Source organism: Plecotus auritus, assembly GCF_963455305.1.
Source record: "Plecotus auritus genome assembly, chromosome: 8".
Taxonomy (NCBI): Eukaryota; Metazoa; Chordata; class Mammalia; order Chiroptera; family Vespertilionidae; genus Plecotus; species Plecotus auritus.
Window position 1 is genome coordinate 93,384,300 of NC_137782.1, and position 24,235 is coordinate 93,408,534.

The 24,235-nt window shown below is 46.8% G+C and overlaps 1 protein-coding gene across 1 annotated transcript; it reads left to right on the forward strand.

The window, feature by feature from the left end:
* Positions 1-667: 667 nt before the first annotated feature.
* Positions 668-19,520, forward strand: RAE1 (ribonucleic acid export 1). Its single transcript, XM_080686263.1, has 12 exons — positions 668-876; positions 3,459-3,555; positions 4,067-4,171; positions 6,562-6,654; positions 11,729-11,815; positions 12,894-12,980; positions 13,092-13,163; positions 14,323-14,430; positions 16,689-16,795; positions 16,880-16,955; positions 17,484-17,678; positions 18,399-19,520. The coding sequence occupies exons 2-12, from the start codon at positions 3,466-3,468 to the stop codon at positions 18,483-18,485; spliced, it is 1,107 nt and encodes a 368-aa protein (XP_080542389.1). The 5' UTR covers positions 668-876; positions 3,459-3,465; the 3' UTR covers positions 18,486-19,520.
* The last annotated feature ends 4,715 nt before the right edge of the window (positions 19,521-24,235 follow it).

The following is a 24,235-nucleotide window of genomic DNA, read 5'->3' on the forward strand; positions in this document are numbered from 1 at the left end:
CCTGATCTCCATATCTCGATCCTTGGGGTTGCGGCACCTCGACTGCAGTGCAAGATCCCGCAACCCCAGCTGGGCGTTTGCTAGAAATGTGGGTTCTCGGGCCACCATGTACCGTCTGAAAGTGCATTTTATAACAACGTCTCATCCTCCCTTCCCCTACACCCCCCAAAACAGGGCTTTGGACATCCCTGAAAGGGGGAAAAAAGCAACCAGCTGAAAAATACCAGTTGGCACGGGTGTCCTAACAGCCCCTTAACATTCTTATGGAACTTTACCCAAAGCCTTTCACGTGTATTACTTCACATGAACCAAATTAAGAACAGCCCTGAAGTTAGACATTTTGCAGCTGGAAATTGAAGTCCAGAGAGCTAGGACGGCTTAGGATACCTCATGGCAGGAACCCGCGCAGAGTCCCATCAGTTTCTGGGAGAATGGCCTTAGACAGCAATCAGAATTTTGCCTGACTTTTAACTTACAAGAGAAAACACTACCCTCCACCAGCCGGGCTGCGGGTTTCTCAGAGAGGTCGCTAGGTTACTTGAAGTCGGAACTTTCCACCAATCCGAAAGCTGCTGGCACGAGGATCTCCTCTCAGCGTCAATAGCGTTTGTGCGCATGTGTCGTCGCCTGGCGGGAGGAGGAGCCTTTTATCTCTTCCCTGCCTTCCGGGCGACACAGGAAGTGGCTCGGGTGCGCATGCACGTTGTCTCCACGGTAATAGGGACAGTTTCCTCCACGGGCGTGGGGAGATCCCGGGCTCGCAGGATTCTTGGTCCCACCACCTCGCCCTTGCTCCCTTCGTGCCGGAGCGGGGTCGCAAGCTCCCGAGTCCCTCCGGTCCCTGCAGCCGGCGTCTCGCCGTAGTGCGACTCTCAGGTAGTCCCCGTGCCGCTTCCCCTCGTTACCGCCGCCATGGCGCCGCCGAGGCCGGGCCCCCCCTCCCCGGCCCAGTGCGCCCTCGACGAGCCCGCCTGTTGAAAAGCTCCCCTAGTGTCCCTGGGAGTGACGTCATAGCTGGAAGGGGTCTCAGCGGTCACCTCGGGTCTAACCCCCTCATTTCTCTTGTGGGGAAACTGAGGCACGGAGAAGGGCCAGAGTTGAAGGCAGCGTCTGTCGCCTCCGCCCTTCCGTGCACAATTCTGGCCTCTCGTCAAACGCATTTCACCTCCTCAGAGACCTTGTCTGACGGTTCTTCTACCCAAAGCCATCACCTTTTAGTCCCCCACGTCAGCCTGCCTTATTGCCCCGTTGCGCTTATCACTCTCTGAAACTCTCTCTTCTTTTTCTGTCTTCCTCCGCAAGGTGTTTATCACACACTCACACACTGCCCCCAGGCAGGTGTCTCTTAAGTACCAGCCGCCCGGCCAGGCCCTGTGCTGAGCGCCAGGTGTGTGTGAGGGAAGAACCCAGACAGGTCTCCGCGCTTTTGCAGCTGGCATTCTCCTGGGAAAGAGGTTCCGCGCTTTTGCAGCTGGCATTCTCCTGGGAAAGAGGTTGATTGCAAAGAAATTCCAGATCAGGTGTTATGAAGGAAACCGGGGGTGGGGGGTGGGGGGGAAGGGGGGGCGGTGATCGAAGGTTGGGTATGTTAAATTAGCAAGGCAGAGAAGCCTCTGAGGAGGTGACCTTTTTAACAAAAACATACGTTTGAGAGCTTTATTGTAAGTTAGACCACGGTGTACATTTTGATGAGTTTGGGGAGTTTAATATAGTTGTGCAAACATCACCTCGATGCAGTTTTAAAACATTCCGTCCCCTCAAAAAGTTCTCCGGAGGCACCTTTTGACAGACAGCTGGAGGTTGTGGGGAGGGAGAGTGACCCCAGCCACAGCAAGTAGGAAAGCTCCAAGGCCGGGATGAGCACGCTGTGTTCAGGGGCAGAAAGGAAGCCGGCAGAGAGCATGTGGGTGGAGAGCAGGAGGAGGGCAGCATGGGGGAGATGGGGTAGGTGTAAGGCGGACTGGGGGCTCTTCTGAACTGAGGGCTCCCAGTGTCCTGCATATTATGCGTTCCACAACGGCTGATAAAGACTTGAATGACCTGTGCTCTTTCCTAATGGCAGAAATGTTCTCTCCCATCTTGATGGTTGAAGAGGGGAAGGAATGGGAGTAAAGTTTCAGGCACTGTTTGTGCTCACTTGGTTTTCATAACCCTGTGAAATGGATGTTAGTGACTGTTTTTATGGATGAGAAAATCAAGGCTAAATAACATGGCCAAAGCGATTTAGCTAGTACCTGGACTCCATGGCAGAAGCCTGGCCATTGCTTTGTTTGTTCACCCATGCAATTAACTGGTGTTCCAAGTACATTGCTCACATTTAAGGCAGCAGTAGTTGGCACGCACCATGGCCTCTCACAGAGTTGCTTTCTGAGATATTAATGTGCTCAGAGCTGTTGCTTTGACCTAGCATGTCTGCACCTGTTTATTTTTCATGAAGCTCAGGAAACTCAAATGTCTTTCCAAAATTCCTAGTAGTTTCCCATTCTGTGTTGTCTTTTTTTTAGAGATGTTACACTTGTTGGCAAGTATGCCACTCAGCTCCCTGACTCCTTTGGGAGAGGTGACTGACATGGTAGGCTTCTTGGTTTAAAATTTTGCTAGCCGATGACAGAATTGAAAATGTGGCATCAGCATATGTGAGTCATCAGGGAGTTACAGTGCACAGACTTTCTCCTTGCAAAGGAAAATTGTTTATTGTACCCACTAAGTTCGAGGTACTGCCCTTTCTACATGTATAACCCAATTTGATCCTCAGAGTACTCCTGGAGAAAGTATTTTGTATTTATAAAGCAGGAAAGTAAGGCCTGGTGAGAGCAGGGTCCAAACCCTGGTGAGTTTACTAAACTCATAATGGGAGATTCTTGCTGGCAAATATCCACCCATATGTGAGGCTGGTGCTCACATAGACTAAAATGGATTAATTTGAAAAACTCCTACAAAGAAATCGCAGCCAGTAATGGTTGCTTTTCTAAGTAACTTCAGGTGGAGATCTTGACCTAAACCAGCGAGCAGAGATTAGTAAGAAGAAAGTGAATTCTCACTCAGTGGGAACCTGGAAGAGTGGGACCTTCTGCTGGTTTGCTGTTGTATCCTGGTGCTTAGCACAGTGTTGCTGTAAAGCCTGAGCGAGTTTAGTTCTAGCTGGGGACTGAGAAGCACTGCAGGGATGTGTCAGCGTTGGTTTATCCATGGTGACAAGTGTAAGAAGGAAACTGGCTGTGGGTGTATAGGAAATCTCCTATCTTTATAATTTCTATAAATCTAAAACTTCTAAAATAGAAAGTTTATTTTTAAAAAGCACTCTATCACATATTTAGATCTCTTCAATAGAGAGAGGCCTAGCATCAAGCCATGTACTCTTTGTTTCCCTTCTGTGCCTTGATTAGCTTTGTATTTCTTCTCGGTGGTATTTATAACTTAAAAAGCACTTGTCCTTAACATTTTCCATTATTTTTTAGAGCCAAAATGAGTCTGTTTGGAACAACCTCTGGTTTTGGAACTAGTGGGACCAGCATGTTTGGCAGCACAACTACAGATAACCACAACCCTATGAAGGTACCACATTGGACATCCTGGGTTTGCCTGAAGAGTGCAGGCCAGGGTCTCCCACAGCAGTGACAGCAGGAGAAACTGATAGTGTGGGAGCCTCCTTTGGGGTGAAAGCTCTGAAAATTTGTCGGGTTGCTTTCTCAAACATTGGAGCATAGGGACTGTGTGTCCCTGTGCTGCTGTCCTGTCCCCCTCACTGCCCCAATCACCAGAATCACCTGAGGCCTGGCCTACACTGTTGAATCAGAATCTCTGCGGGGAGGGAGGGCAGGCAGTAGCTGTGATCAGCACTTAAGGGCAAGATGGTGGGCCCTCATCTGGAAACGTGGTTGTGCTGGTGCCTTCACTGGCTTCTTTCTCATCACCCTTTTTGAGCAAAGTAAGACAGGTCTGATTCAGTTAGTTGTTGAGCACAAGGGAATTTCACCGTGAGGTGTTCAGTGAAAAAAAAAAGCAATTTTGAATGAAACTGGGATGATGCATACATTTTAACATTGACCTTTCTTCCCCCCACCAGGATATTGAAGTGACATCTTCTCCTGATGATAGCATTGGTTGTCTATCTTTTAGCCCACCAACCTTGCCAGGGAACTTTCTTATTGCAGGATCGTGGGCTAATGATGTAAGTGCTCCTTATGTGCGTGTTCTGTAAGTCATGCCTCTTTGAATGGGTGGAATTAGCTTTCCTTTTGGCTCCGTCCTCTCCCAAGTGGATGAAGCTGAGACAAATGTAAGAAGGAAACTGGGTGTGGGATATATGGGAACTCTCCTGTCTTTACAATTTACTTTAGAAATGTTTTAGTATATTTAAATAAGTAAATTATAGATAAATCAGCGCAGCGGTCGCCAACCGGTGGCCCGTGGACTTCTGGTGGTCTGTGAAGTCCGAAAGATTGGCGACCGCTGAGTTAGAGGGTATCAACCAGTGGTTCCCAACCTTTTTTTGGCCATGCCCCACCTAAGCATCTCTAAAATCCTGATGCCCCCCCTGTGACATATAATTCTTATTATTAAAAAAATGACTCCTGCTCCCGTGGAGGAAGCCTAAAAGGCCATTAACTTGGTCTAAACAAGCTTCCAAAGAACATGGCTTCCATTAAAGAGAAAAATGAACAAAAGGACAGTTGAAGTACTGAGGAAGAAATCACTAAGAAATTGTTAAAAAAAAATTAATATCAAGTGATATGAAAAAAAATAGCAAATAAAGTTTCAAAACATAATAGGGAACTGAAATGTATAAATACGTCACAATATATATTTACTAGAGGACTGATGCACAAAATTCGTGCAAGAGTAAGCCTTCCCCCGGCTGCTGGCACCGGCTTCCCTCTGGCACCTGGGACCCGGGCTTCCCTCTGGCCGCCAGTAGGCACCCAGGACCCAGGCTTCCCTCGTAGCCCCGGCTTCATCCAGAAGAACGTCCGGTGTAATCAGCATATTACACTTTTATTATTATAGATATATACTGTATATGAGGCCCCTAGAACCATAAGAAAAGCAAAAAATTTACTGTCAATTACTCATTCTTGAATTGTCCCCCTGTGCGGCGTGTGCCCCACGTTGGGAACCACTGGTGTAAACCCTTCTGAGTGGGCAGATGTCACTTCTTGGTACACTGAGTTTTGTTAAGAAAGCACGATTATACGGGTGGCTCAAATTCCTCCTCTAGGTCAGTATCTGCAAGTGTATTCCCAGATCAACTGGGGTGTTCGTTGGGAATGCATGTTGTCATGACAGTGTACCTAGGTTTCCTGAGCATGTTCTTCAGGCATATGGCAAACTTTTCAACTTTAGATATAGCACAGATTTTGCATAGACCTTATACTTAACTGTTTTGTACAAAAAAGAGACAAAATCATAGTATACAAAAAGAAATAGAAGTCTGGTAGAAAAATAAGCAAAGGGTGTGAAGAGGTACTTCACAAAGAGGTTCAAAGTGATCCATTAAACTTCAACCACTAAGCCACACCTAAAATAGGTAAACACGCATTTACACGATTGACTTGTTTTTCTATCAAATTAACAAAAATAAGAAGGTTAAAAGAATTACACTCGGTGCTGACAACACTAAGATGAAACCTTACATGCTGTGCTGGTAGGTGTGTGTGTTGGTACAGTTCTTAAGCAATCCTGTCTCAGCGATTCCCCTCAGGGCCTAAGGAGGATCTAAGCATAGACCCTTGAAGGGTCTTCATGCAATAAAACTTCAAAATTGTGCTATCTAATAGTAATGGTAATTTTATGATATGTCGGAATGATGGGATACCATTTTTAAAGTTTTTGAAAAGGTTTCTGCAACAGGGAAGCAGCAGGCAGTGAGGGGAGGAGGGGAAGAAAGAATAGGCCAGTGGGGAGGTTGTCAAGGTTGAGCAGGTTTGATTTTTACATGAGTTTCTAAAAAGACTTCAGTTGATTCTCTGCCAAAAAAATGTAGGAGTTTATTGGCAACTAATGCAGTTGAGGGAAACTGCAATTACAAAAATGAAGATACTGTGCAGTCTCGTTTTTCAAAGAAAATATGTGTGCCTAGAAAGACTGGAAGCACACAGCTGCCAACTAGTTGTCCGGTGGGATGAGGTTGATTTTTGTTTTCTTGTCATATTTACAAAATCTCTAAGTAAAATGCATTACTTTTGTAACTGGGGAAACAATGATATAAAAAAATCAAAGAATTCAGAGAATAAAGTTAAGTTTCCACTTTGATTTTGATTCTCTGAATGGGAATGAGGACATTCTACCTAAAAAGACAGATGTGGCTCATAGCTATGTTGAGAAAACTATCTGCAGTTTTAGGTGGAAGCAAACAAATTTGTATATTTAAATGGCTTAGAAATAGGAATAGGAAAATAACTACTTGTGTATACTTTTCAATTACTTTATTCTAAGATTTTAATAAGTAGATTGATAGAAGTCCATATATATTTTAATTGTACTTCATTAGTTATTAGTTTTTAAAGGCGTATAAGTTATCATAAATTGCTATGTTTGCATTAACTTGTCTTTTTACTATAGGTTCGCTGCTGGGAAGTTCAAGACAGTGGACAGACTATTCCTAAAGCCCAGCAGATGCACACGGGGCCTGTCCTTGACGTCTGCTGGAGTGATGTAAGTGTCATTCGATTTTTCATGTTTTCTTCTACATAAAGTACAGTGTATTCAGAATGTTGTATATTTCTGTTTTTATATAACCCCAAACACAAATAATAGGTATGTGTACACATTGAAGGAATTCTAGATATGTGAGTGTAAATATAGTAATTTATTGATGTTTCTGATGTTATCGTTGTTGGCTTTAATCTCTATGAAAGCTTTGTTGCATAAAAAAACCATTATTTTAATGACAGGTTACCTTGAACAGAGGATTTTTCTTGAGGCCTTCCCTACTTCTAAATATTCCATGAGCTTATGTTGTTTTAAGATTTAGAAATTTACTATCTGGAAAATAAATTCTTTTCTGTTATTAGACATTTGAAGACATTTGGTTTTTTGGGATTCCCTTTTCCCTCCCAGATCCTGATTATCAGCTACATAAGCAAGCATGTTCAAGGTTTTTGTTGTTGTTGTTTGTTGTTGCTATTGATTGAGGAGAATTTAATGAAGGTGAAGGATAGGTGGCAAGACACAGAGACAGCTATAGCTGTGGAGGGCCTGCCCCCTGGATAAAGGAGGAGGGGAGATGGAGGGAGAGCTGACAGCCCAGCCCTTCTGCTCCCTCTCCTGCCTGGTGGCTGCTCCGGTATAAAGAAAACAAAGGGGCCTGGCTGAGTCAGAAGTTGATAGAAGTACCAATAGGTAGATGCAAACATTTTGAAAAGTGATGCATTTGTTACAGATATAATTTCTAAGTTAATTTGCCTGTCTTTCTTAACTGATTGGGTAATGGTTCAGAATTGTAAACTTTCTTATAAGTGTGGTAAGGATTACAGGTAACTGACAGGAATTCTGCTGCCTGGATGTTATTGAGTGGCTGTTGGCATTTACCAAATGATGCAGTCCATTCCCTTTCCCAAGTTATGCCTCATCTCGTGGAGGACTCAAACTTAGGAGTGAGGAGTTCTGACAGTGAGCTCTTCTAGAGGCAGGATGTCTTGGTTGGGGTCGCGAACACAGGGAGCCTAAAGAGTTTGGAAAGGGTGCTGTGAATGTGTCACTAAAGAGGCAAGAATTGAGCTGAATTTTAAAGGAAAAGTGAGCTGTGAGCATTGTCTCGTTCAGGCTTAGGTTCAAATTTTGTCTTTATCTCCTCCAGCTTTTTTACTTTGGCAAGATACAATAATGTCTGCGTCTGTTTCCTCACATATCAAATGAAGATAATAATAACTAAACAGAGAATAGCATTTAATTCAGCAAATAGTTACCAGGCCCTCTAGCACACCAGAGCACCAAGATGTAGTGGAACTCAGTGGAGGCAAGGTTGGCAGGTCCTGTGCTCATTGGACTCATAACCTCTTAGGACAGACATAGAAACAGATGAGAATTTCAGGTAGTGGACATTTGTGACAGCTGCATTATCTGCATGGTGCTCCCATATGAAATGAAGATAATAATTACAACAGAATAGCCAACTATGGCCAAATGGGGCCATTGCCTGTGTTTGAAAACAGTTTTGTCAGAATACACTCATTCACTTAACGTGGTGTGGCAGCTGCTTTCATGCTGCAGCAGCAGCAGAGCTAAGGAGCTGCTACGGTGAACTACAAAGACTGAAATATTTACTAAACAAATAGCCAGCACTTTTAAGACAAAATTTGCCAACCACTGGTCTCGACTTTCCAATTAGTACTTTCTCTTTTCAGTAAAAATTATCCTATACAATAAAAGAGAAACATGTAAATTGACCATACCTCCGCTACACTCACAAGCCAATCAGGAGTGAGCATGCAAATTAACCCAACAAAGATGGCGGGTTAATTTGCATGCGCAGGTGCGGAGTGGTCTGGGTCCTGGGAACATCCTCTGAACCCAGGCTGCTCCTAGCCTATAGCCCCATGCGTAGGCCCTGAGCGGCTGGGGTCCCAGAACGCCCCCAGCCACTCCGGGCCTACGGGTGCAGGTGCCAAGTGGCTGGGGGTGGGGCAAGAACATCCCCACATCACCATGGCAACGTGGCGGATGTTCTCGCTCTGTGGCCACTAGCGCGTGCGGCGGCACCAAGCGGTGGCCCAGGTCCACGCCCCCAGCCCGGCGCCCACAACGTGGGGCTGGCTGCCGGCCTCGGGGGTGTGGAGACCTGGCAGCTGCCGCCATGCGTCCTGGGGTCTCTGCACGGCCCGGGGTCTCCACACACCCCCCAGCCCGGTGCCCACAATGTGGGGCTGGCTACCAGCCTTGGGGGCGTGTTTCCCCCCCCTCCCCCCGGCCCACAGGGACATGCCCCTAGCCCAGGGGACACAACGCAGGGGGTCCTCTGCTCATGAGCTGCAGAGGAAATGCCTTTTCTTTTCTAAATATATTTTATTGCCTTTTTTACAGAGAAGAGGGGAGAGGGATAGACAGTCGGAAACATCAATGAGAGAGAAACATCAATCAGCTGCCTCCTGCACACTCCCCACTGGGCATGTGCCCCCAACCAAGGTACATGCCCTTAACAGGAATCAAACCTGGGACCCTTCAGTCTGCAGGCCGACGCTCTATCAACCGAGCCAAAGCAGTTCGAACATAAACGCCTTTTCTGACCGCTTATTGGCTAAGCTCCCTGTATGCCACCACTTGCAGTGTTCTTGGTAACTTGGGTGATAAGAATCCAAGAAGGTGATCTAGGGTTTTTCCACCACACTCCTGGAGGGAAATTGAAGGTCCACTGCTGGAGGGGCTGAGAAATGTCATATCCTGCCCTAGCCGGTTTGGCTCAGTGGATAGAGCCTCAGCCTGCCAACCACAGGGTCTGGGTTCAATTCTGATCAAGGGCATGTACCTAGGTTACAGGCTTCTCCCTGGCCAGGGCCCAGGTCAGGGCTCATGCAGGAGGCAACCAATCAAAGTGTCCCTCTCAAATTGGTGTTTCTCTCTGTCTCTCCCTCTCTCTTTCACACTCTCTAAAAATCAATGGAAATATATCCTCAGGTGAGGGTAAAAAAAAAAAAGAAAGAAAGAAATGTCATGTCCTATAAAAGACACATCTTGAAAATACCTAAAGAAAGTTGTCATTTTTTTCATGGTGAAGGGACTGGATTCCATGTTGATGAAAACACCTTGGCAGCTGCAGTGGCTGCAGCAGCGGGATGACGGGGCTGGCACCTTCCCCTGATCAGCCTGGTTGACTCCCGCAGAGGGAGGCCAGACTGTGGGGGGCAGGCCTAAGTCGTCAGTAGGACATCCCCTGAGGGCTCCCAGTCTGTGAGAGGGGGCAGGCTGGGCTGAGGGGAACCCCCTCCCCAGTGCACAAATTTCGTGCACCGGGTCACTAGTCTTTTATATATATACTAGAGGCCCAGTGCACGAAATTTGTGCACTCGGGGGGGTGTCCCTCAGCCCAGATTGTGAGAGGGCTCAGGCCAGGCTGAGGGACCCCACTGGTGCACGATTGGGGCCGGGGAAGGATGCAGGAGGGCTCCAGGGTGTGTCCAGCCCGTCTCACTCAGTCCCGATCATCTCGCTCAGTCACAATTGGCCGGACCCCAGCAGCAAGCTAGCCTACCAATTTGAGTGTCTGCCCCCTGGTGGTCAGTGCACGTCATAGCGACTGGTCGACTGCCCCCTCGTGGTCAGTGATTGTCATAGTGAGCGGTTGAGCGGTCTTAGCATATCATTAGCACATTACGCTTTGATTGGTTGATTGGATGACCAGACACTTAGCATATTAGGCTTTTATTATATAGGATATATCTAAATATATATAAAAGACTAAATGACTGTTCGACCTGTAGCTATGATGCACAGTGACCACCAGGGGGCAGTGACACTCCGACCAGTAGGTTAGCTTGCTGCTGGGGTCCAGCCAATGGGGACTGGGTGAGATGGGCCAGACACACCTAGAGCCCTCCCACGGTTCCTCTCCGGTCAGCCAACCTCCCGCGGTCCCTCCCTGGCTGGCTGGCCGGCCCCGAACAGGACTGGGTTGACATGGGCCAGACACTCCTTGGAGCCCTCTCGTGGTCCTTACCCAGCCCAGATTGTGCACCGGTGGGGTCCCTTGGCCTGGCCTTCGCCCTCTCGCAATCCAGGAGCTCACAATCTAGGACCCCTCAGGGGATGTCCGCAGGCCAGGTTGAGGGACCCCACCAGTGCATGCTAGTTGTGTGTGTGTGTATACACATACGTATGTATATGCATATGTAAAAGGAATATATATCTTTTAATTTCAGAGAGGAAGGGAGCAGGAGAGAAAGATAGAAACATCAGTGATAAGGGAGAATCATTGATCAGCTGCCTCCTGTACGCCCCACACTGGGGATCAAGCCTGTAACCCAGCATGTTATAGATCAACGCTCAATCACTTAGCCACGCCAGCCAGGCAGTAAAAATTATCTTGTGCTTCTTCATACTTGAATGGCCTACTTTGAGTTCTGTATGTGAATATTTTAAAAACCATTTACAAGAACTGCTATTTTTTAAGATACTCTGTAATTGACATAGGACCACAGATTATTGAACATTAGTGTCATTTTATTGCATGCCCTTTGGAATGCTATTAGATATGGAGCTGAACAAAAGTAGTAATGAGTATAGATGTGTGTATAAAGAGAAAAAGGAAATATGGCAAATGTTTGTAATTGGTGGATCTAAGTGGAGGGTTTATGGGTGTTCATTGTTTTATTCTTGCAACTTTTGTGAAGGCTTGAAATTGATTAAAATAAGAAAAAAAGTGTAAGTGGCTCCTGGTTAACCGACATAGATACCAGATAAGCTGTCTATTCCTGGAGGACGTGTCAGGGCCCTGGCTGCCTCTGAGAGGAGAGCCGGTGTCACGTGGGAGAGGCCGAGTCCTCACCGTGCCCTTTGAATTTGTTCATCCTGTTTACATAGCATGTCTTATAAAAAATAAATCAATAATAAAAATGGAGCTGAAAATGTGTTTTGTATATGACGTTGTCATTTATAGTGTAGCGGCCCCATATAATTGGAAAAGTAAAAATTGCAGAACAAAACCTGCCTGAATACATTCAGCCTCATCTAAATATACATATAGACAGAGATTTTCTTTTTCTTAGCACAACAGATTCTCTCCATTTTATCGTAGGATGGGAGCAAAGTTTTTACGGCTTCATGTGATAAAACTGCCAAAATGTGGGACCTTAACAGTAATCAAGCGATACAGATTGCACAGGTAAGGAGAACTTGCCCCCTGCAAGTTTTATAATTCAATTTCTAGAATTCTTTTATAGAAACGATGCAGTTTGACTATACCCAGTGGTCGGCAAACTCATTAGTCAACAGAGCCAAATTTTTTAAACTTCTTCTAACGCCACTTCTTCAAATTAGACTCGCCCAGGCCGTGGTATTTTGTGGAAGAGCCACACTCAAGGGGTCATAGAGCCGCAGTTTGCCGACCACTGGACTATACCAACTCACTTAGACTTAAGTAGACAGAAACCCACCTCATTAGCACAACAGAACCGTTTGTGACCATTCTTACTAGTGCTCCACAGATGGCTCTGTGAAGGGTCTTCCGTGTATGTGCAGATGAGAGCATCATGAGGAGTTAGTGACGTTAAATCTGTAATGGATGCATGTGACAGGTGACCCTCAACGTTCACTTGCTTGACACTCAGCACCCGTGGGTGGCTTGTGTTTTACCAGCTACATATGCTCACTCGTTCATTGGGCCAGTACTCAGTACCTGATGTATGCCAGGTACTGTTAGCAGGGAGGTACAACGGTGAGGGGATGCTTCCACATGCTCCAGAGCTTTGTAGTCCACTCAGGGACAAGGCAGGCTCTTGTGTGAAGTCTGCTAAGAAAGGTGGAAGCGACTAGAGCCGGGGACTGGAACCTGTAAGGACACTGAGATGGTGTCAGGAAGGTGTTCCGCACTCGGGCCACAGTGCTCTGTCAAGAGGCAACTCCTGATCTCTTAGTTTGTGTCACCTCAGTAAGTAAGTAAAACCTTGGTGAAGTCCCCTACTAGTTATTTCTGATGATTTCCCAGGAGGGACTCCCTCTCACTGTCACATGCTAGTTAATTATGGGTAAAATCCAATTAAGTTCGTGAGAATGAAAGGGAGACATGGGCTCTTACGTTATTTGAATGTTTTGGTCATGGTGAAGGGCTAAAATACCCTTTAGTTTTTGTTTGGTATGACCTCAATATTTAAATTAATTCCTTCTCTTTGGATTTTCAGAACTAAAGCTGTTAGCACTAGTTACATTTACCTTCATCTATTTTGGTTTTGTCTTGTTGAAAGCATGATGCTCCTGTGAAAACCATTCATTGGATCAAAGCCCCGAACTACAGCTGCGTGATGACCGGGAGCTGGGATAAGACTTTGAAGGTACACTCCGCTGAGGGGCCCTGTGGCCCAACCAGGTCAACATGCATTCATTGTTCTTACACTGTTTGGGCTTTAGCTCTGAATGGTCGCTTTCTGGCTTTTTTCTTTTAGTTTTGGGATACACGATCATCAAATCCCATGATGGTTTTGCAGCTCCCTGAGAGGTGTTACTGTGCCGACATGGTAAAGTTTCTAACTTTATACATATTTCCTTTTAAAAGATAAAAGCTTTTCTGACTTTATGACATCTTGCAATTAGAGGGGGATATAGTCCAGATTGCCTCAGTCATCTTAAATCAGATTCTTGTGCTGCATTTGTTCCAGAATTACTAAATAGTAGGTGTCGGGTTTTTGGTCACTTGTCATTTGAATATATGCAGAGAGCTATGTGCCATCAGGATATGACCTTTATCATGTGGCTGTAGGAAAATGGGCAGTATTAGATTTGTGGGGACTGTCTCTTTGGGTGAGAAAATGAAGAACTTTCTCCATCCATTTAGTCATCAGTCTTCAAGCTATCTACCAACTGCTCAGCAATTCTACTTACAGAAATTTGTCATGAGAACAGGAAGGCTGCACATGGTCCCTGTTGTTACAATACCGTGAAACATGGGAAGTGATCTAAAGGGCAAGCAACACAGACATGGTTAAGTGAATCCTGGGGTAGGATTATTTGAGAGAATATTAGATAGTCACTAGTATTCTTAGAATACACACTTAGAGTTAATGATACGGATTATATAGAAACATACATTCACATGCATACATGTATAATGCTCAGAAAAAAGACTGGAGTAAAACTACCAAACGTTAACAACTATTATTATTTGAAGAGCCATAGGTGATTTTTATTTCTTCTCTACTCCTAAGTATATTTTCTAAGTATTCATATATTTTACTAGAGGCCCGGTGCACGAATTCATGCACTGGTGGGGTCTGGCCTGCCGGCCCTGATCAGGGCTGATTGGGGCCGGGCTGGCTTGGGGGAGGGGCTGTGGGCAGTTGGCCAGCCGGCCCCACCCCCCTGTCAAACTCCTAGTCGAAGGGACAATTTGCATATTAGCCTTTTATTATATAGGATTATATAGGATAGTTTTAAAGAAACTAGTCTTTTAAAAATAAATGATTTTATCTAAATGTGATTTTATGTTTTCTTAAAACATGTTGATAACATTGGGTTTTAAACTTAGAAAAAATTCAGACTTATTTTTATGACTGTAAAAAAATTTGATATAATATTTTGGTATAAAGACAGCATGCTCCTGGGTTGGGGGTCTGTGGGCTTTTTTTAAAAGCACAGTGCTCTTATTTAGTCATGTCTCTGCTCTCCACCATTCCCTAGATATATCCTATGGCCGTGGTGGCAACTGCGGAGAGGGGACTGATAGTCTATCAGTTAGAGAACCAGCCTTCTGAATTCAGGAGGATAGAATCTCCCCTGAAACATCAGGTGAGTCAGAAGTCTGATCAAGAAGCCGGGGTTTAGACCCATCCTGTGCCCGCGTATGGTTTTAAACACCTGTAAGTATTTTCAAAGGGAGTCAATATAAGGACACAAATGTCTAGCGAGTGAAAACTCTTCATTGCTGGATGAGCCCAGCTTACCTGTCTCCCCTAAACTTCCCCCTGATAGCTGGGTGCTACTGAATAAAACTGCACTTCCCAGTAGACTGGTTCCATTGTAAGCTCATAGCTTCCACTTTCCACAGTGCCTTCATCTTGCCCAGGCGGTGCTTAGGTTTTCGTCTCCTGCTGTCTTCCACTTGCCACAGGCTCTTAGATCTTCACTCTCTTGGGTCCCCTAGACTCTCCCTCTTTTTCCCCCTTTGTCTCAGAGCTCAGATCAGCTTCTACTCAGAAAACAGCTGGTGGTTGGGAGCTTCCTTATCTTCCTCCTGTGAATCCAGAAACCTGCCTGTGCCTTTTCCTGCCCATCCCCAGCTGTCAGGTGGAGGCAGTGTTCTCCCACGGCCAGTTTCAGGGCAGGACCCGTGCCGTTGGCCTTCTCAGGAACCTCCTGCTACTGATCAGCCAGCTCCCTTCTGTACCTTCAGGCTCTCCCCCACGTAGTGCTTAGTGCAACATGCTCAAGTCTCACTTGTCCTAGGAAACAAACCTCGATTTGACCCCACCACCTGGACCCCTCTCCCTAACCAGTTGAGTGACAAGAAGAGTTTAGGTCCTTCAGTCCATCCTCCATACCTGAGTGTGTGGACTCCTCCCTCGGCACATATGACCCTGCCGAGCCCTGGCTTCAACCCCCTAACTGACCTCGTTGCCCTTTGGGTAAATTCAAACTCCTTGATAAAACCTAGTCTAGTCTGGCTTCCCTTCCAGGTGCCTGCTCATTCACTTGTTGAGGAATGCCACCTGTCTTCCCTGGGTCACCGTGCAGATGTGTTCTTGTAAATTGTACCCCAGTTGTGTGGTTGCTGTCTGTGTGCGGGCATTAGACCCTGTGCCGAGCTGGTGGGCGGGCAGGGGTACAGCTTGACCAGCCGTGGTTCCTCCTGTCCTCCAAGTACTTGCAGACTTTTGTCTCTTTTTGTTAACTTTTCTTACAGAAGTAATGGGCTTGCTCTTTTGTTCGTTTGTTTTTAATCAGTTAACTGCCACGCGTCCAAAACGGAAACCATCCCCACACGCCACGATAGTTTGAATTTTAAAAAATCTATTTGCAATGAACATTATAAAAGTAAATATATTACTCACAATTTGGGTGTTCTTGAATATTTTCAGCTGAAAATTCTCACGAAAAATGATTTTAAAGTTGGTCAGGGCTGCCACTTAGGGAAAACATTTTTTTTTTTAAGACACGCATGGCATGTGGGGAAGTTCCGCTGCTTGCGTCTACAGACGCTTATGGCGTACAATGGGTTAAAGAGCAAATGGCACCAAAAGGGAATCAGCATTCACTTTTCATTTTTGTAGGACATTTGTGTGCTCTGCATTATCACAATAACAAACTGCTCTTTCCCGTCATCTCGTGCTGCTCCGGCCGCATCTCCTGACCTCCGCAGAAGCTAAAATGTCCAGCTTGGGCAGGGTGGGTGGTCCTCTGGGTTAGGCCAGGTTGTCATGAGTAGGAGGAGGACGGGAGGACCCAGAGGTGCCCAGCCCTGCTCCTCTGCCCAGGAGGCTGGGCTCTCGGCTCTTACTATGGGATCTTGGGTGGAATCCAGCAGATGCTCCTTTGGGCCCCCAGACGCAGGCTTGGGTCAGGTCAGTGACTTGTTTCGGCATTGCCCATTTGTGGTTTAGAAAGCGCTGGCTCAGCCCTGTCCCACTTGACCCTTGGTCCCCAGTGATGGCCAGATGGGCACTGCTTCCCTTTTCCAGTGAGGGGCAGAGGCACAGAACACTGGGTCACAATGAAGGGCGCCCACCAGTCAGTGCTGGGCTAAGAATCACACTGACGTGTCTTTCTCCCTCCCCACGAGGGGCCAGCACCAGAGTAGGGTCCGATGGGGTTCTGAGGGTCGTGAGCACTGCTGGAGTGGCAGCCAGGCCTCTGGGGTGACAGAGAAAGAGCAAGAAAGTCAGAAAATAGTGCTTACTGGAGGAATAGAGATATCTTATATTTGAGTAATACCGTCCTGGTTCTCCTAAAATGGAAAATGGGGTAGAAGTAATTTACCTTTCAGTTCGTATGAAATGTTTTATTTTACACTGTGAGGATGTGCTTGTCTTGTTTTTTTCAAACTACAGCACCGATGTGTGGCCATATTTAAAGACAAACAGAACAAGCCGACAGGGTTCGCGCTGGGAAGCATCGAGGGCAGAGTAGCCATCCACTACATCAACCCCCCAAACCCGTGAGTGGGCTCGGTCGGCGGTGCATTTTTCAACCGAGACTTTTTCTAAAAAAGGGAAACTTAACTGGGGCCTTTGTTTTTCAGTGCCAAAGATAACTTTACCTTTAAATGTCACCGATCTAATGGAACCAATACTTCAGCTCCTCAGGACATCTATGCGGTATGTTTTTAGAAACTTAACCTTGAGAACGGAATGCGCCTAGAAACCAGACGCAGAGGTGGGTGGCTGAGTCATTGTAGGATTAGAGATGATATGGGGCTCACGGCTCGAGGAAAACGGCTGCCTCCGTGGGGCTGTTTTCTGTTTTTGTGAACATGTTGACTGTCTTCGTCCTCTGACTTTGCTTCTGAATGCAAGCTCAGGGCTGTTGAGGGAGAGTATCCCCCCTTCATGGTGCTGGTCGACAGTTTATATACTTGGCTTATACTGAGAAATTGCTGTTTGCTGAGGACGAAGAACGTTTTCCTGAGGCTGTGCCTTAGTGTCACTAGCTACACACTTGTTACCTTCTGTTGATTTGTGTTGGTAACAAGAGCCACGATCTGGTCCTGGGCTGGCAGTGACTCAGGGAGCATGGCTAGTTGTTCCTGTGACCAGGCGCAGCAGCTGCAAGCAGGAAGCACGAGCTGGTGAAAGCAGGTTTCTCCTCCTCCGTCTGCCTCTAATTGTGCGTGTCAACCCCTGCAGGTCAATGGAATCGCATTCCATCCTGTTCACGGCACCCTTGCCACTGTGGGATCTGATGGTAGATTCAGCTTCTGGGACAAAGATGCCAGAACAAAACTGAAAACTTCGGAACAGTTAGATCAGCCCATATCGGCTTGCTGCTTCAATCACAACGGAAACATATTTGCCTACGCTTCCAGCTACGACTGGTCCAAGGTGAGCGTTCCCGGCCCGCCGCATCCCTCCACGCACAGCAGACACACTAACCACTTCCACTTCCCTTCCCTCTGGGTCTGGGGGCAGCTCACCCTGGGCCAAGCCCTTGTCCCAGTGAAGTCATGGATGAGAGGACCTCTTCCATGAAACCGCATGTCAGAGCTAATCGTCCGCTGCCCTCCCAGGGCCTTGCTCTCTGAGAGTGGTCATCTTGGCTTTTTTTTTTTTTTAATATATATATTTTTTTTATTGATTTCAGAGAGGAAGGGGGAGATAGAAACATCAATGATGAGGGAGAATCATAGATTGGCTGCCTCCTGCACATCCCACACTGGGGATCAAGCCTACAACCCGGGCATGTGCCCTGACTGGGAATCGAACCATGACCTCCTGGTTCATAGGTCAACACTCAATCACTGAGCCACGCCAGCCTGGCCATCTTGGCTTATTAAAGGGGTGGCAGCTTAGCGTCTCGGCACCTACAAGACAAACATGTACAGGGTGGTTCCTCCAAGTGGGACATGGAAGGCAAATCCCACCAAGTCCCCAGCCTCCTCTCCGAGGACTGAGGTTCCTGTTGAACAGTTAGCTTTTCTCTCCATTCGTTCTCCAGAGACTGTTCTTCATGCACGTAGCGCTGTGTTCGGCGTGAAGAGTGCCCACAAAGTGCTAACTTTTGCTTTCTCATAATAAGATTGTTGTGTGTGTTTTCCCCGTTAGGGCCATGAATTTTACAATCCTCAAAAGAAAAATTACATTTTCCTGCGGAACGCAGCCGAAGAGCTGAAACCCAGGAACAAGAAGTAGTGGCGGAGACGTCTGTGGTCCGGAGTTGTTTCCTCTGTGCTCTGCCTGATGTGGACGAATCTGGGGCCTGGCTTTTGGTGGGTTGTGAATCATGGATGTGGATTTCAATCCCTGGGGAAAACAATGTCATGGTTTAGCATTTGGGCCCTTGGGCCACAGTGACTGCTGGTCTGTCCATTCCACTGCCTGTTACAGGAGTCCTCTGACCCTACGGGGACCGAGGCCATTACCAAGGTAGAGTCGTGTGGGCCCCTGGTCTACAGTGCTCAGTTCAACAGTGTGTTCTAGAGACACTGGGCAATGTTTTATGAACACTGTACTGTTCTTTGTAATAAAACATTTTAAAGACTGCCTTCTAAGCTCCCTTTGTCCATCTCCTCCCTTGCCCGGAGAGCGCCCAGTGAGCTCTGAAGTGATCATTCCTGTTCAGCATCGTCGTGGGTTTTGATTTGTGACTTCCGACGCCCTTTGGGAAATGCCAGGATCTCAGAGCTTGGGAAAGGTGGGAATCCTGGGCTGTGAATGACTTTCTACCAAGTGGAATGTCTAGCAACAGCCTCTGCCAGCATGGGCCAGCAGAGTTGCAATGCGTTTTCCTTTTCCTTCCTTTCCCGTCTTTAACATCCCAGTGCTTTTCCTCTGCTGGGCAGCTGTCCTGGAGACTGAGAGACGGGCCTTTTTAGGCAAGGCCCAAGTGGGTGATGTGTGTGTGTGGCCAAGTTAGAACCCCAGTTCCCTGCATGGGAAGTGCTCTACTCATGCCCTAGTGATAGTTTTGGGGTGCTGCTTTTTTATTTCGTGTAATTTAAAATTCCTGATTGGTAAGTACCAAATGAAATTCCAGTTGATGTTTGACTTCGGAGTTTATTGTGTTTTTATCCTGTGATCCCAAATGCTTCTTACACTTTACTGTCTGGGGCTGGTGTGTAAATAATTTGCTGAGTGTGGAAATCAGTGTCATCATGTAAGCAATGTGTTTGCCTGCTCATCAAGAGCAATGACAATAAAATTTCCTCCTGGAGGAGACTGTCTGCACTCGGTGTAAATTCTGTGGTACTTGGAGCATAAATGAATTCAGACCCATTAACCCTCCAGCTCTCTCTTAGCCTGAAAAGTTATTTTTTTGTGAGAGAAAAAGGCACTGGAAAAAGAAACCTGAATTTTCAAGTTAATCTTTTGCATCTCATTTTCCCTTTTATGAATGAGCCCTGTGGCTTTATGGTGTATATGGACAGGAGATACAGAGGTAGGAAAGATGGCAGTGAGGGAGTCCAGCTTGGTTAGCTCAGGAGCCCCTTTCACTGGAGTGGGAATAGATTTACAGCTTTAGCCCCCATGCTGACATTCTTTAAGCTAAAGTGGAACATGGCCACAAAATAATGAGTCTAAGCCATGAGCTTTCGGAAGTGCTCTTTTCCAAGACCGGGCCTTGCCACATAGCCCAAGGGTTAGTTTTTGTAACTGGCAAATTGGAAACATTTGCACAAGTCCAAGGTTGGACTTGGGCTGCCAGGAACCAGGAGTGAGTTTGCTACTGTTGCCCACCAGGAGCATAAAAGACTACCACTTACTTGCTGATGCTCAACCAGGAGGTATTTGTTGAAATCATAAAACTTCTAAGATATTTAAATGTTTTCATGTTTCCTCAAAACACAGGGAGCCTTGAGGAACTGTCTGCCTTAAACCTCCCTGTCCCTGCAGACGCCAGCACGTATGTTGCATTCAGTAGTTGCTCAGTAACTATTGGTAAATTTGATGGCATCTTCTATTCAAAAAGATACAAGTGTAATCTTGATTCTAAGAAATATCATTCTGCCATTTAAGATCAATATACCCAGTTAATAAAACGGGGGGAGGGGGCGTCTATAAAGTTCATGGCCAAGACACATTAGTGTTCCCCACACTTCCCCCATTTCACTCTTAAGAATTTTCAACATATAGCCCAAGCCGGTTTGGCTCAGTGGATAGAGTGTTGGCTTGTGGACTGAAGGGTCTCAGGTTCGATTCCAGTCAAAGGCACACGAACAGGTTGCAGGCTCGATCCCCAGTGGGGGGCGTGCAGGAAGCAGCCGATCAATGATTCTCATCATTGATGTTTCTATCTCTCTCCCTCTCCCTTCCTCTCTGAAATCAGTAAAAATAAAAATGAATTTTCAACATACAGAAGAGTTGAAAAGGTTTTACAGTGGACATTAGCCTAGCCCCGGGATTCCGCTTTCACTTGACTTTTCCGTCTGGTTCTCCCAGGCTTTTCCGCTCCGTGGGAATAGGCTTTCTCGGTTACTGAGTGGATGCGAACTGGTGGGATGGATGACGTACTGGGACGATACTGAAACGAGGTGTCATTAGAGATGTAGGAGCTGTCCACAGGAAGGTCCACGTCTGACCGTGTTCTAGGGGGCGGATCCTGGTAACTGGAAACGGTGTTCTGTGTGAACATGTGTGTCTTCAAGTCTGCTCTCGGGGGTGCAGCACGCGTCTGAGCCCGCCTCTGCTGGGGGTCTGCTGAATCCCCCCTGCCTGAGCCCATCTGTCATGGCCTTGGACCCTGGACGAGAGGATGTCAGGGTGGGATTTGGTGGGGCGATGTGAGTGCCTGCTGACTGCAAAGAGTCATTGCTGTCCCTCTTGAGAAATGCGGACTCCAACTGAGAGAAGCCCCTCGGGGCACCACCATGTCTAGAGGATTCCCCAAGGGGGGTGCTGTGCTTTGGTGCAGCCAGCAGGTGGCGCCAGTGACTCCAATACTATTCCGGGACAGGTTCTGTATTCAATTTCAGGGACTTAACTTTATTAGAGGAAATGAGTGTAGGCTCCCGGTTTGCTCTTGTTACTGAGCTTGTAAGATACTTGGAAAGTGAAACCGAGGGATTATTTATCCTGTGAGAAGAATATTCTTTAAAACAATACATTTTTATCTTTAGAAAAATTGATGGCCTCCTTTGGAAAAGCTGAAAGCAATTTTTCAGAGGCCGGAGTCCTGATTTTTCTACTTAAGAATTTAATGTCCCTGTTGGTTTCCTTCTTGGACCTTGAGGCCTGGTTGCTGATGGTGTAGGAGACACTGAACACCCGCTCACCCTTTAGCATGATTCCTGCCCCAGGTTTGGGAAAGATTATGAAACCCATATCTCCCCAGATGGGGATTGATGCCAAACGGCTATTTTAAACCGAGTTTTAATTTGAAGCTCTAGGCCTACGTGCTGCTGTTGTGAATTGAGGTATAAATAAATGTAAAATGCACAACAGATTTCAAAGACTTGGTACAAAAAAAAGTGATATTTTGAATAATAAAATTAATTCACCTGATCATACTTTTGTAACCATGGCTACTAGATGTGTAACTGCACTGGCTGGCAGGACCTCTCCCTGGGATTTTGCTGCCCTAGGCCTGGTGTTTGAAGGTTTCTCCACTCATCAAATATTAACATGCACCCTCATCCCACCTTAGCGGCACATTATCTACAGATTTTTTCATGTTTTACTTCTGAAATTATTTGGCAATCTCTACACTTGACAATGATTTAATAACGATCACCTTGAATACTGGGGAATTTCTCAAAATAAGTGTTTTGTGACAAATTGTTTTCAAATGTATTGAATGTGTTCGAACACTAGTGAGATCTACAATATTGCATTTGTAGACGTTTGATGAAACTGATCCACTTGGGATTCTTATTTTTATACTTTGAAGCCAATTTCCTCTCTCTCTCTCTCTCTCTCTCTCTCTCTCTCTCTCTTTCTCTCTCGTCTCGGAGACCTTTAGACAAGCCCCCTATATAAGCCCCAGACCTTGGGTCCAGAGCACCTGGTGGAAATCTGTCCTGGTAGCACTTACAAAAGCAGTTTAACACAAGCCACCTATGTCCTGGAGAGGTGCTGGGGACAGCCAGAGGCTGCCAGCAACACAGCGCTGCGGGACTTCCTGCTAAGTAAGGCTCCCCAGTCACACAGAGCTGGGCGCAGGAGGCAGGAGAAGGTGGGAGAGCCCTGTGGCTGCAGTTTTGAGAGTTTTTATCATAATAGGTGTTGTTGCCATAAGGCAAATACAGCAGAGTAAATCATTCTATAGCCTGTTGTGCGTAGTCTATTGTGAGTTTTGTATCAGTATATTAAATGCTTTTTAAGGTGAGGACTGTTTACAAAGCAAATAAAAACCTTGCATACTTGCTTAAAGTAAGTTGTCCCCTTAAAAAGTAACTGGCATGCATTCTTATTCTTGTAGGTTCTCCCCATGGGTGTGGAGCAGGGGAGGGGGCGGGGAGAGGAAGTGGACAAAGTACTAATAAACTGTCCATTGCCAGGCTTCCATGGGTCCAAATCCACACTGCCCTTTGGGTCGTCATGGCCATGGCAGTGCCCAGCACATCTTTCTCTTCTCTGCCACCAGCCACAAGTATGGGCCTCTTACTCTGTGTGAATCTCGTGATCAGACATGGCCCTATTGCCTGTCATACTGTGTCCGTATCACTCTGACAAGATTCCACTGGGCTGGCTGGGGTCTGAAGGAGGCTGGCTTTTTCTTACTCACTCTGACCTGGACTTCTGGCCACGATTGGCTACCTTCCCCTGCAGGTTGAGCCCTGGCCACTCCTGACCTTGGGCACCTCCTCATCCACCGAGCTTGCCATCATTTCCCTCCCTTTGTTTCCCTGCCTTCGTGGATCTTCCTGGTTCCCGGGTTGGCCTTTGAAACAATGGAAGCTGATATTTTCTGAGAAAAAAATGTCTTGATGACCAGTACTTCCCACTGTCTAGATTCGTGGCTTCTGGTGCCAGAGGCCCAGGGTATCTGTCAGGCTCTTTACCTGCTCGGATTTTATGTAGCATGACCTTCCCAACACCTTGATCTTGGACTTCTGGCCTCCAGAACTATGTGAGGAAGTAAATTCTGTCGTGTAAGCTGCCTAGTCTGGGCCCTTTTGTTACAGCAGCCCGAGCTAACACAGTATTCCCAGGTGTAACGTGCTATCCCCTCTTCCCCGCCCTCAGGATAGATTCCATGTCCATGCTGTGTCTACAGGAGCCTTCAGAAACACCACCAGGCTCCCGGTGATCTGACTCACCGGCCAGGCTGCAGCTGCTAGGCAAGGTCTCAGCAGCGCTCACCAGGAAGAACCGGCCAGCAGATGGCCACCCTCCGTCGATGCAGGGACAGGCACTGGGTCACAGACTTTTCGAAGCCCAGGTATTAGTCACACACGTAATGGGCAAATGGGCTTCCGTTTGCACAATGGGGCTTCTCAACACATCTGCCTCCCTGTGGAGTGGCCAAAACTAAAAAGCATGTAGCCTTCGGATCGGGACTTGCTTGTTTGTAATCCACGTTTCCTATCAGCACTGGCAGCTTTTCTAAGTGTGACGGAGCTGGGCCCTTCAGCCCTGTTTTGGGGAGGTAGGGAAGGAAGGGATTTGAGACTTTGTCCCCTGGTGGTGGGAGCCACTGAACCTCTGACAGCAGGTGTGGGAGGGCTGACGAGGCTGCCACCTCCCCACCTGCCGCGGCTGCTGTGCAGGCTGAAGCGGATGCGCTCCGGTAAAAACATGAAAACTGCAGGGCTCTGCATTACCGAGCTCCCGTTCAGCCGGGCGCGCTCAGCACTTTCTGTGTACTGTCTAGTTTCATCTCCACAAAAGCCCTGTGAGGAAGTGACTGTCATTATGCCCATTTTATAGCTGAGGCCCTGAGAGGTTGTCGCTAGCACGTGTGTGTCGGGTGCAGGTCACAAACACAGGGCTGTCTCCTCTTG